Below are 14,132 nucleotides of genomic sequence, written 5' to 3' on the forward strand. Positions count from 1 at the left end.
GCATGCTGCTCTTAATAGCATAGACACTGAAATATTGTATTGACCCGCCCATACCAGACAGCGACTTTCAGTTAAAATGGCCTCCCCTGTAGGTGAATTATATAATGTGTGTGAGTGTGCAGGTTGTGACGCAGGAACGACGACATATGGAAGTTTGCGCCTGGCCGTGAGTCGTGCACGGATAGCCAGGGTGGTTAAGGCGACCGCTCGCGTAAGGTGGGAAATACGGGTCGAGTCCTGGCCAGGCAAAAATATTCACTGTCGTCATTGTATTATACTGCTGGTGATTGTTCATATTCGCAACCTGTAATACAATTCATGTAGAAAATTCTTATATATATAAAAGAAGACATTGCTTGAACGAGTTCACTTAGGAATGAAATATGATTCCTTCGCACTTTATGGACTGTAATGAGAACGACTAGTGCACATGTAAACGATGAAAGCTGGCGTTTTTTATGAGAACTCTCTTAACAAGAAGCTAATTTTTGAGGCTACTAACGTGGTGGACCTTGGCTTCACTTTTGTGACGTCATGACAACTCTATGGCTCTGAAAGTACTGTTTGTAGTTTAACCTTCTATATAACTAAAAAGAAACAAATTTAAATTGCTTAGAATGGATGCGCTGAGTACTCTGTATGGTTATTTAATGAGTGCGGTACTGAGTGTCTGATTAGACTATACTGAATATTATAAAAATAAAATAATGTAGTACCTTTTAAGTAAAATAATTCATATTACATATTTTACTCACAGTTGGAGTGACATTTACAAACAATAAAACCAGAACGGCAGACGTACTTGACTTAGAACTACTATATGCATTCCATAGGCTCACATTGCGCTATGTTTTTATTACTGTACTTAGTGTATGGATTAGTTATTGTTGATATTTATTAATATTTGATTCTCATGTATTAGTGTTGTTCAACTGGTGCGTTATACTCCAAAACCTTTAGCGTGAACATTGTCGTTGAAACAATTAATAAAATATTGCGGACTGTTAAGCCGTGGTCGGATAGATTTCAGATTAAAAACCAAAGTTTCGTCCCCTTCTGCAGTGAAAATTTTCAAGGGGGGCGGGGGCAGTTAGTTTTTTTAATGTCCTATTCGCACCACGGCTCGGTATTGACTGCAGCAAAATTTAGTTTACGCGTGCTCCCATGTAGTGGTGTGACGTCACGTGCTTTGAATATCCGAGCGTAATTTGCCGTTTTGGGTTGCCATAGTCCGCTGTTGCTATCACCCCATGGTGGAAGATGCGTACACATCTTCTTCGGCATCGGGATCCAGATGTCATTCAATTTCATGGCCCCTCCTTCCTACTGAAATTCCTAGGGTGTTTAACAATCTCTATGGCCTCTCTGAACAGCCTTCCGTGGTATCCGCTTATAGCGGCCAGTACTTCAAAATGAATGTGGTAGTCTCTTGGCTGCAAAACACGTTGGGCAACAGCTGATCCATCAGTCTCTCCCCTGAAGTTGCTCTTGTCCTCCCTCCTCTAGTGGTTTTTTTACCGTCATTTTTGTAGTACGCACGTACACCTACCCACAGCTACACGGAATTTTATAAATTTCCCCTTCTTCCAACGGTTTGCGAGCATCCTTGGCCAATTTTAGGTGATCTTGTATGTTCTGGGTGGGTTGCTATATTATCACGATGTTCCGCTTTGTCAGAATTTTTCCTATGCGGTCAATAACGTCCATAACGAAAAACAGGAAAACTTTCGGTTCCACAAGCGCATGGGCATCGCTATGATTTTTTCGCGGCGGTAATAACGCTCTTCGTACCTCATCGGACGAATAACCGTTGTTGAGCAATGCATTGGTGCGGTTTTTCAGTTCCGCTTCAAGCACCTCTGGTTTGCAAATGCGTACGACCCTTCCACGATGCGATGATACAAACAGCCGACGACGACGACCGACAATGGCCTGCCAGTTGCGTTGGGGTATTCAAATGAGGCCCACGAGGAAGACAGGTTGTGGCGCATACGATACAGACCGTGACACCGCAGGTCATACAAGTGCCAGTAGCCGTCTCCGGCGGGAAGCGAGTAACTGTTTCAGACGAGTTTAGCAATTCTTGACTCCTCGTTTAAATGAATGCTAGCTCTCTATAGCACACAACGAAGGCCTTTAGTGGGTACCATTTCGATTACATATTGATTTCCCGTGGACCTTACACGGAGCCGAGCGTTCGCGAAGTATGGTGGACTAGCCGACTAATGTGACATCACAAAATCGTCTCGTTGGTCCCAATACAAAACATTGACGTCACGCCACTGCATGGAAGCACGCGTAAAAGGAATTTTGCTGCAGTAAGCAGCGAGTCAGGATGTGAATCGGACACTCAAAGAAGCTACGATCCCCTTCGAAACTTCCTCCGCAAATGAGGACGAATCGTTGGGTTTAATGTGAAATCCATCTGACTATGGCGTAACAGCCCTGAATATTTTATTAATTGTGACATTTCCGGCCGTGAAGACGCACAAATCGCTATTACTTCAAGCAAAATTGTATACTTTTTACTTCGGTGACAGGAGCGGGTTCAGAATTTTAATTTGAGGCCTTGTCTGTTGTAGGTTCACATCAAGGGCCTGCGGCACTCGGTGCGGTTGTCGGCGCCCCTCATGATGAGCATGCAGCTGCACCAGCATCCGCTCATGAAGGCGGATGACCCCAACGTAAGTCAGCCAATATTTCTTCTGCGCACCTCTTGACATTATCCTGAAACACATGTACACAACTTACACAGAGGTGACTAGTCATGGGATAGCAAAAAAATGGCTCTAAGCACTCTTAGACGTAACATCTGAGGTCATTAGAAATAATCAAACCTAGCTAACCTAAGGACATCACACACATCCATGCCCGAGGCAGGATTCGAACCTGCGACCGTAGCAGCAGCATGGTTCCGGACTGAAGCGCCTATAACCGCTCGGCAACAGCGGCCGGCCAGGACTTCAGCCACCTCCCAAAAGACAGGGAAGTGTTGGTGGCTTTGGATAGTATTTGTGATGTGTGTTAGGTGTTCTATCGCTTTGTCAGTGAACTCTTGGAGGAACGGTTCTGGATGCCATAGAGACCAGGAGATTTCCTAGCTGAGGTTGGCTTAATATCCCAAATGAATTTGTGTGCGCTAGCACCAAAAAATTCGTTACACGAGTAACCTCCTGATCCGTTTGAGGTGTGAATACTGGGTCTGACGAAACCAGATTCAGTGTGAACGACGCTGCTTGTTTGCTGGTCCTGAACTCTGCCTTCTCCACTGCGGAGTATGCGAGGTTTTGATCCTGCTGTGTGGTTTAAATGTCTGTATTTTCTCCCCTCTAATACCCTGGAGCCTGTTAATGTGCAGTTTGTATAATGGGTGCTTGGTGCACTGCCAGTATCTCCTGAGACGGTTTGCCATTGAAATGAGGCTCACGATTTCCTGGGACAGTGTCGTTGAGTGGTGTTGTGGTACGAGAACCAGAATGGTGTCAGTCATTGGGACTTAGACATCAGTGGTGAGTGCTTCGATAGCTACATCAACTACGACTACGACCACCTAGCGTTTCCTTGAGCAGAGCCCAGTTGACATGGTTTGTGGTTCTATGTTCTGCAGTGTATCTTCCATGTGCAGTATAACTGGCAGCTGGTCTGAGGTCAGATCATTTTCAACTTCAACATTCAGTGTACTGAGTGTGCTTATGATACCCTTATGAGGCTGTGTGGGCCTGAGTGTGAGTACATCCACCCCTAGTATGAGGCTGTTTCGGCCTAATGAGTGTTCGTAAAGTTTTTTGCCGTTGGAGCTACCTATTTGTATTCGTATTCCAGTCTGGGTGTTTCACACTAGTATCTCCAGTTGCGATTACTCGATGTGGTATGCTGAGTTTCGTGCTGATATCGCAAGTTACGATATTGTTTGGCGGGTTGTATAGCGATAAAAGTGCAGTGTAGGCTTCGTTAAACTTGACCCTAATGGCTGCGGCCTACATCCTTTCGAGTTCAGGGAGCTCTATGTTCGTGCGTTCTATGTCTCTGTGTAATGATTGCTGTCCCACCTGCCGCCCTTCCGTCGTGTCGCCTAGTCCCTTGGTACGAAAGGCACAGTAAGCGTAGTGGTCTTTGTTGTTTGAGTAGTGTCTCATTCATGAGAGAGTGATTGGGATGTCATTCCACTCCACGAACGCACCTAGTTCAGTCCTCTGTTTGTGGGTCTCTTTGGTGTTCCAAACAGGGTCTCTGTCAGAGTTCTGTTGTTTGTGTAAGGTAGCTGACGTGCTGTATTGTCCATGAAAGGGTGTAGGAAGTGCAGTGAGTGAAGTCTGTACGACAGTCATGTGCTGGCAGGGTGCAGCAGCCATGAGCTGTGTGCAAAGTGTGGTGGCGAGGTTTAAGGCTCACATGAGGATCTTAAACAATGTGTGACTGGAGAATAGTCTATCCAATAAGCCACCAATTGTTATAATATATTGTTGACATTGGCTGCTCTGTTGGTGGGAAGGTTTTGGCAGCTGGTTCTGGAGTTTGCATGGTTCATGGACCAGCTTGTGTGTTAGTGTGGTGCGTGTCTCTTCTTATGGTGCATGTGTTGCTGCTGTGGAGGTGGGGGGGGGGGGGAGTAGTGTTTGAGTGTGTGCCTGTGTTTCATTGGCCTGTTGTTGGCGTGTTTGTTGTGGGGCGGTGGAGTTCCCTCTTCTGTTTTGGTGTTCTTCCTTCTCCTCCACTGAGTTTCAGGTTGCCTGTAGGTGTGTCTGCTGTGGTTGCGTGAACGTGGCAGTATACAATTTCGCAGGGTAGGCTTGTGTCGCCCTCTGGTTCCTCTGTTGCAACTGGTGCAGGTGCAGTGGATTGTGTTGTCTATGTGGACTGTGTGTTGTTGAGGGTACTGCTTGTGTGCGTGTGACGGGCGCTGAGGGTCCTCTGCCCTTCCTCGCCACTGACGTCAGCTATTATATCAGTGAAGGAGACCTCGCTTCTTACTCGAGCAGATAGTTAGCGAACCAACTCGGGAGGGAAACGTCTTAGATCTCCTGGCAACGAACAGACCTGAACTTATCGAATCAGCTAACGTAGAGGAAGGTATCAGTGATCATAAGGCTGTGACAGAATCTGTGACGGTGGGTCCTACAAGGAATGTTAAGAAAGGTAGGAAGATATATTTGCTCAGCAAGGGTGACAGGATACAAATTTCGGAATATCTCAGCAGTCAGCATAAAATATTCGGAGATGAGGACGAAGATGTAGAGAAAAAAAGGAAAAAATTCAAAGGCATCGTTCAATATGCCCTAGACAAGTATGTTCCGAGTAAGGTTTTCAGGGATGGGAAAGATCCACCCTGGTTTAATAACCGTGTTATAAGAGCACTACGTAAACAAATAGCGCTTCATCTCAGATTCAAGAGAAGTAAAAACCTAGCCGACAAAGAAAAAGCTGAACGAAGCGAAAATGAACGTAAGGAGAGCAATGAGAGAAGCGTTCAATGATTTTGAAGTAAAACGTTGTCAACCGACGTGAGTAAAACCACTAAAAGATTTTGGTCGTATGTAAAATCAGTAAGTGGGTCAAAATCATCTATTCATTCTCTCAGCGACCACACCGGCACCGAAACGAAAGATAACAGACAAAAGACCGAAATACTGAATTCGGTCTTACGAAGTTGTTTCACCGCGGAAGATAGTAACACTGTCCCTCCTTTCAATCGTCATACGAACGTCGAAATGGCAGATATTGAGATAAACGATGGCGGAATTGAAAAGCAGCTGCAATCGCTTAGTAATGGAAAAGCTTCAGGACCAGATGAGATACCTATAAGATTCTGTAAAGATTATGCGAAAGAACTTGCTCCCCTTCTACCAGTAATTTATCTTAGATCGCTCTATAAAAATCGAAATGGATTCCGCAAACAGAGATTCTGCGAAACTCAGCTCGCTCTGTTCCTCCATGAGATCCACAGTGCAGTGGACAACGGCACTCAGGTTGATGCCGTGTTCCTTGATTTCAGTAAGGCATTTGATACCGTCGCGCATTGGCGTTCGATGAAAAAAATACGAGCTTACGGAGTATCGGAACAGACCTGCGATTGGATTCAAGACTTTCTTGCAGATAGAACTCAACACGTCGCTCTTAACGGAACTAAATCGACAAATGTAAAGGTAATATCCAGAGTACCACAGGGAAGTGTGGTAGGACCGTTGTTGTTCACAGTATATATAAATGATCTAGCAGAAATCGTCGGATGCTCTTTAAATCTATTCTTAGATGCTGCAGTTGTTTATACCAAAGCAGAAACGCTAGAAGATAGTAAGAATTTTCAGAACGACCTGCAGAGAATTGATGAGTGGTGCAGACTCTGGCCATTGACCATGAACGTAAGTAAATGTAACATATTATGCGTACATAGGAAAAGAAATCCACTACTGTGCAGCTACACTATTGATGCCGTAAAATATCTAGGGGTAACTATCCAGAGCGACCTTAAGTGGAATGACCACATAAAACAGATAGTGGGAAAAGCAGGTACCAGACACAGATTAATCGGAAGAATCTTAAGGAAATGTAACTCATCCACGAAAGAAGTGGCTGCTAAGGCGCTTGTTCGCCCGATTCTTGAGTATTGTTCATCTATCTGGAATCTCTATCAGGTAGGACTGATAGACGAGATAGAGAAGATGCAACGAAGAGCAGCGCGTTTCGTCACGGGATCGTTTAGCTGGCGAGAGAGCATTACGGAGATGCTAAACAAACTCCAGTGGCAGACGTTGCAAGAGAGACGTTGTGCATCACGGAGAGATTTACTATTGAAATTTAGGGACAGCACTTTTCAAGGGGAGTCGGACAACATATTACTTCCCCCACATACATCTCGCGTACTGACCTCGAGGAAAAAATTCGTGAAATTAGAGGCAGTACAGAGGATTACCGACAATCATTCTTTCCAAGCAATATTCACGAGTGGAACAGGGTTGGAGAGACCATATAGTGGTACCGAAAGTACCCTCCGGCACACCCCATTATGTGGCTTGCGGAGTATGATGTAGATGCAGATGTCGATTGGGGATGGCAGGGGGGGGGGGGGGGGTTCCGGACCTGTTCTGACAATTACTTGATTGTTTTTGACGTTTTTGCATCTCAGTGCCCCTTTGTACGCTGTGTACCCTCTGTAGTTGGCCACATGAGTATATCACTTTGGTGCACTTGCCTCTGTCTGTGTTTATTCCCCCAGGGGCTCGGCATTTGGTTTTTGGGTATGGGCTTGGCGACCTTGGTTTCCTGAGCTGGGGGCTGGTAAGCACCATCAGCCCTCTGTTACTGTAAGCTCCGGGCATGCTTCAGCGACTCCCATGTGGTGCAGCAGTGCAATGGTGTGTGTTTTGGAGAACAGGGGCCTTGGATTCACGGCCTGGACTGCAAGGAAGGTACACATGAATATAAAAAGACCCTCAACCTCGAGGTGTGCTACGTATTGATGAGGTGAAAGGCTGTTGTGGTATATCAGTCTCTAGCGGGTAACCATGGGGCACCTGCCACCCCCCACCCCCCCCCCACCCCCCACCCCCAGCTGTATAAGGCTTGCTCAGGCTAGTATCTCATGGGATCCCCACGGAACGGTCTCGCCAAACTACTACTCTTGTGAGGACGGGTGTACCATCAGGTAGTACATACACCCACTCATGAAAGAGAGCTCAGTTGGTCAGTATTCACCGAAAAAAAATCTCAGAATCATACTAACAGGACATTAGTGTGCCATTACACTTTCATTGTAATCAAGAGAACAGGGGGAACGTTTGAGAACGTCTCGCCTTTCTACATTCACAAGGCGTTGGATGGTATTTCTGGGTCTCTAAAAAGTGTAAACGACTTTCTGATGGAACGCTTCTAGTTGATACTGCTAATTCAAACCAAGTATCTAAGCTTCTGAGATGTAAGGCCTTAGAAACTACCCAGTCGAGGCTGAGTTGCATAACATCCTTAACTTTAGTAAGGTTGTGATTGCCTGCTCCAATATAATAGAGGTGGACCCCATCGAGTTACGTGAAGAATGGAAAAATATGAGCGTCACAGAAGTGCGGAACTATATGAGGAGAGTCAATGCCAAATTGGAAAAATCGGCAATATTTATTGTAGAGTTTAGTACTCCGGAATTATCTGAATATATCCTTGCAGACTACATCCGTCTTAAGGTTCACATGTTTGTTCCTAACCCAATGTGATGCTTCAAATGTCAAAGAATTGGCCATACCACATGAAATGTAATGGGAGCGCTACGTATGGCAACAGTGGAGGCTCAGCTCACGAATCAAGCAATTCTTGTACATCATCATCATCAGTTATCTGCTATATTAGCAGGTCCTTTGCCTCTCCATTTTCTGCGATCCATTGCTTCCTTCTTAAGGCTGCTGTATGTTGTACCGTCCATCATGTCATCCAGTATCTGGAATCTCTTCCTTCCTCGCTTCCTTTTCCCTTCTACATAACCTTCTAAAACTGTTTTTATCAGTCCGTCATTCTTTCTTAATATATGCCCAATCCAATTTCTTTTTCTTCTCTTTATTACATCTAGTAACTGCCTTTTCTCTCCCACTCTTCTCAGTACTTCTTCATTTTTTACTCTGTCCATCCAACTTATTCTTTCCATCTTCCGCCATGTCCAGTTTCAGCGCCATATAGAAGAACACTCCATACAAGACATTTTATGAGTCTCTTTCTGAGTTCTCTGTCCAGACCGCTGCAGAAGATTCTCCTTTTCTTATAAAACGCCTCTTTTGCCATTGCTATCCTTGTTTTAATTTCTGTGGTGCACTTCCAGTCGGTGTCTGTCCTGCTTCCAAGATACTTAAAATTTTGCACCTGTTCTAATGTTTCTCCATTCAGCACAATTTTTATTTCCTTATGTCCTCCTATTGCCAATACTTTTGTTTTATTTGTGTTAATTTTCATTCCATATTTTTTTCCGTTAGTTGCAATGGTGTCCACCAAATCCTGTAATTCTTTTCCCCTGTGGCTAGAAGGACCATGTCATTAGCAAATTTCAAGCACCCTACTCTTCTTCCTCCAATTCCTACACCTTTGTCATCTAATGAGCATTGGTCAATCATATTTTACACGTACAGGTTGAAAAGAGTAGGTGATAAACAGCATCCTTGTCTTACTCCTTTCCCTAGTCTGATCCAGTTTGTACTTTCTCCTCTCACTTTAACTGAAACTTTTTGATTAAGGTATAATGAGTTTATAAGTCTTCTGGTTTTCCAATCCACTCTATTTTCCCTCATAATAGTCGCCAGCTTGTCCCAAACCACATTGTCAAATGTCTTTTCTAAATCGATGAAGCACATATATAGGTCTCTTCCTTTTTCAATAAACCTTTCTCCCAAGATTCGTAGGAGCCCTATTGCATCTCTGGTGCCCGTATTCCGTCTAAAGCCAAACTGCTCCTCGCCGATATTCTCCTCTATTACTTTTTGAAGTCTTTTATTAATTATTCTTAACATCACTTTGGCTGCATGTGAAATGAGGCTGATTGTCCTGTGCTCGCTGCATTTCTTGGTTCCTTGTTTTTTCGGTAATGGAATCATTACTGTTGTCAAAAAGTCCTCAAGCCATTCACCACTGTCATATATTTTATTACATAACCTCAATATTTCTCTTATTCCATTGTGGTGCAAGCATTTTATTATTTCTCGCGGTATTGTATCTGTACCTACTGCTTTGCCATTTTTCATTGCAGCAATGGCAGACTTTACTTCTTCCATTATGATGGTCGTTCCTTTCTCTTCATCACTTACACTGTTGTGTGATTCAAGTTCTAGAGTTTCTGGTTTGCTATTTGTGTCATATAGCTCTTTTATATATTCTTCCCATCTCTGGAGGACATCGTCACGATCTTTGTACACTACCTCTTCGTCTTTACTCAAAATTTCCATAGTAGCACTTCCTGCTCTGTTTTGTTCCCATGTCATAGTCTTTACTCTGTTGTATAGTAAGTCGTATCTTCCCTTCCTGTCCAGTTCTTCAATTTCATCACATTCCTCTTTTAGCCATTTTTTCCTAGCCTGCTCTGTTTCCCTACGCAGTTCGTTATTTAACCTTCGGTGTATCTTTCTTGCATCTTCAGTATTCTTGTTTTTCAATTTTCTTCTCTCCTCCATCTTGGAAATCATTTCTTGTGTGACCCATGGTTTTTTTGACCTTTTCCCTTTTACATATCCTATATTTTGCTGTCCTGCTTTAATGATTCCTTCTTTCAGCATATTCCAGTACTCGTTGGCATTATCAGGTGCTTCTTTGTCTCGTAATGTGTTTAGAAAGTCCCGAGACGGCATTTCTGTAATTTGTTCTTTGTTGGACCTTATCTTCTCTAAACCCACTTCTTCACCATTGCCGCCTTTTTCAGTTTTTTCATTTTTATTTCTACTTCTGCCATAAGTAAGTTGTGGTCACTATTAATATCTGCACCTGGTAATGTGTGCACCTTCTTGATTCCATTCCTGTATCTTTCTTCTACCAGTACAAAATCGATTTGGTTTCTGTATTTATCCCCTGGTGATCTCCAAGTGTAGAGCCTCCTCTTATGGTTCTTGAACCATGTGTTTGCCGCTATCAGCTGCCTATCCCTGCAGAAGTCAATTAACCATTCACCTCTGTCATTTCTCTTTCCAAGACCATGACTGCCTACTATTTTTCCCTCTTTCCCTTCTCCCACAATGGCGTTCCAGTCTCCCATTACTATTTTGCAGCATTTTTTATTTTCGTCCATTATTCTCTCTATTACATTGTACGTTTCCTCTACAATTTGGTCATCATGTTCTGAAGTTGGCATATACACCTGGACAATCAGTAAATCTTTTTGTGCTCCTTTCAGCCTTACACCAATAACCCGGTCATTTGCATAGTCTACATATTCCACACATTTAGCCAATTCCTTTGTCATAATCATTCCTACTCCATTAATTCCTTTTACTTCTCCTCATGAGTAGTAGAATACATATTCATCTGACTGCAACTCTCCATGTCCATTCCATCTTACCTCAGCAACTCCTACGAGGTCCATATGATTCTTTTCCATCTCTCTTTTAAGGTTTTCTAGCTTTCCTGCTTGTAGCAGAGTTCTGACATTCAAGGTACCAATTCTCGTTTTGATTTTTTGCCTCCTTTCAAGTTGTCCCCCCCCCCCCCCCGGAGATCCGAATGGGGGGACTATTTTACCTCCGGACACTGATTTAACATGAGAGGAAGCCATCTTTTGCGCATAAAATGGAGACTGCATTATGCAGGGAAGATAATCTTGTACACTTCCTCTGAAATGTGTAAACTGGTCTGGGTATCACCCAGTGTGGAGCAGAAAGTGTGCAATTTACAACGGAAAAAGGAAAATACAGAAGCTGAAAGTCAAGAGACGCATACCCTATGGTGAAGCTGAAAAAGCTTTCAAAGATATGGAACCTCCGGTTTTTGCTACGCCCATCGACAGGTGTAATGCCTCCACACAAACTGAGACCACAGATTCATGCACAGGCACATGCACTTGTCGGTGTACCTGTGGGGGAAAGGCTAGACTTGAAGCCGGAGTCATTCAGAAGCCATCGGCAATGGGCTTACCACCTAAGCCACACGTCATTGCCCACCATCAGAAGCCTACTAAGCCATCCCCTCAATCCAGGCAACCACCTCCTCTCATAAGTACAGAAAGACGTCCTTCGAAAAGTAGTTCCAAGTCGAAGAAAGTGGTAATTAAACCTTCGGATCGGTGAGCTCCCACCCATTGTGATGGGGACTACGCTCTTGAGGATATCGACTTCCAACTGGGGGAACCAGAGAGCCAGGAACTGGCTAATGTCCCCCATGATCACCCCAGTAAATCACCGCCTCTGAGGGAAAAAGAAAACAACCACTGTTAAACAATGGCTTCCACAGGGACTTCTATGTTGCAGTATAATTTAAATGGATATCGCTCATAGTTGGAACAATTGTAGCTTCTGGTCCAAGAGAAGCCCTTCTGCATCTGCTTGCAAGAAACGCATCTTAAAGTCACTGACACATCTGCATTACAGAGTTACCACCCTTACAGGAAGGGCGATTTACAGGAGACAGGGCTAAAGGTGGAATGGCTGCATCCATTGATGACAGATGCCACTCCTCTCCTGTCCCTCTTACCACGACCATACAAGCAAAAGCCATGAAAGTTCCAACACCCTTGAATATCACAGTGTTCTCTTTGTATCTTCCACCTAATGATGCTTTGGATGCAGATGCACTGACAGAAATCTTCCGGGCACTCCCGCGCCCATTCCTCCTTGTGGGGGACTTCAATGCACACAATGTGCTGCGGGGCTCGGCTACCACTGGCTCCAGCGGTCGGATGATCAAGCGACTCGCCCTTATGAGAATTTCTGCCTTCTGAATGTGGGTCAGATGACATACTTCTCCACAGCTACAGGGTCTTTTTCAGCCATTGACCTTTGTTTTTGTTCCCCAGCTATGGCAGACTGAGTTCAGTGGGAAGCGGTTACAGATTTACATTCTAGTGACTCCTTCCCAGTGTGGACCCGTCTATGACTAGGACAGTGGATGACAGGAGACTACGAAGATGGATGATACAAAGAGCAAATTGGTTGCAGTACAGTCGACAGGCCACTTTTGAACAAAAGGATTGTGCACAGGAGACAGTGGCCCATATCAATTGTGAGATCCAATGGGTTACCGCAGAGTTCATCCCCCAGTCTGGTAACCACCTCAGACGATGGCCTGTACCTTTCTGGAATGACGACTGTCGACTGGCAATCTGGCAATCAAGGCCAGACAAACAGCTCTGCAGAACTTCAAATACTGACCAACTACAGAAAACCTTCATGCCTTCAGATCTGCGACAGCACATGTGAGGCGAGTGATAAAAGAAAGGAAGAGGGTTTCTTGGAAGGAATTTATGACTTCCATTAATCGGTCCACTTCCACTGCACAAATTTGGGACTCAATAAGACGGATTGCAGGCAATGGCAGTACACCTCAGGTTTCTGCTGAACACTCTTTCACTGTCACTACGTCATCTAGACAAGCTCCTGCTTTTCAGGTGTTCCGTAGGACTGCTGAGATGAGGAAGTTCAATTTCTTCTCGCTTAATGAGAAAGTCTACAACCTTCTGTTCTCAATGTGGAAACTGGAATCAGCTTTGTCTGCGGCCAGAGACACTTCTCCAGGACCTGATAAGGTACGTTATGCCTTGCTTCGTCATCTGTGCCCTGAAGTGAAAGGACAGTTCCTCCATTGTTTCAGTCAGATCTGGTCTGATGAAGAGTATCCCACGACTTGGAAGGAGGCAATATTAATTCCATTCTGGAAACCAGGCAAGGACCTTAGCGCCCCTAACAGTTACTGGAGTGTAGCCCTTACTAGTTGTTTGGGTAAGACTCTTGAACGCATGGTCAACTGTCACCTCGTCTGGCTACTTGAATCCTGAGGTCACCTGAGGTGCTCCCTCTGTGGTTTCAGGCGCTACTGTACCACCCTTGACAACTTAATTCTACTGGAGATGGCGATGCAGGAAACCTTCTTACGCTGAAACCAGTTGGTTTGTGTGTTTGTTGACTTTGAAAAAGCATATGACACTACTTGGAGGTACAACATCCTTCGCCAACTTCATGAATAGGGACTACGTGGACACCTTCCACTTCTTATCCAATCCCTTCTCAAGGACCAGCGTTTTCAACATCGAGTTGGCGATACCTTGTCTGACTGCTATGTTCAAGAGAGTGGTGTTCCCCAATGCAGTGTCCTCAGTGTCACATTGTTTGCCATTGCTATCAGTGGCATTTCCTCTGCAGTCAGGACGCCTGTCAAATACTCTTTGTCTGTGGATGACTTTGCAGTCTTCTACTCTTCCACTGATCTTACGACGACGATGAGGCAGCTACAGCTGACCATTAAGAGGCTGGAAACCTGGGCCAGGACAACTGGTTTTCGGTTCTAACCAGAGAAGACTACGTGTGTCACTTTTAATCACGCTCGTCGACGTTTTAACCTAGCAGTGTTCATAATGGAGAACAATACTTTACGTTTTCAAAAAACTATGCGCTTTTTGGTTTTTTATGTGGCCCGAAGTTAATTTGGCTCTCACAGCTGAAGGACCTACGAACAAAGACCTTTAAGTC

The 14,132-nt window shown here is 44.5% G+C and overlaps 1 protein-coding gene across 1 annotated transcript in view; it reads left to right on the forward strand.

Moving 5' to 3' along the window:
* LOC124751482 (fatty-acid amide hydrolase 2-A-like) overlaps positions 1 to 14,132 on the forward strand; it is a 249,336-nt gene that overhangs the window by 190,303 nt on the left and 44,901 nt on the right. The window contains exon 8 of the mRNA XM_047248989.1: positions 2,583 to 2,684. Coding sequence (XP_047104945.1) covers positions 2,583 to 2,684 — 102 coding nt within the window. The remainder of the gene's footprint in view (positions 1 to 2,582; positions 2,685 to 14,132) is intronic.

This window comes from Schistocerca piceifrons, chromosome 1 (assembly GCF_021461385.2).
Source record: "Schistocerca piceifrons isolate TAMUIC-IGC-003096 chromosome 1, iqSchPice1.1, whole genome shotgun sequence".
NCBI lineage: Eukaryota > Metazoa > Arthropoda > Insecta > Orthoptera > Acrididae > Schistocerca > Schistocerca piceifrons.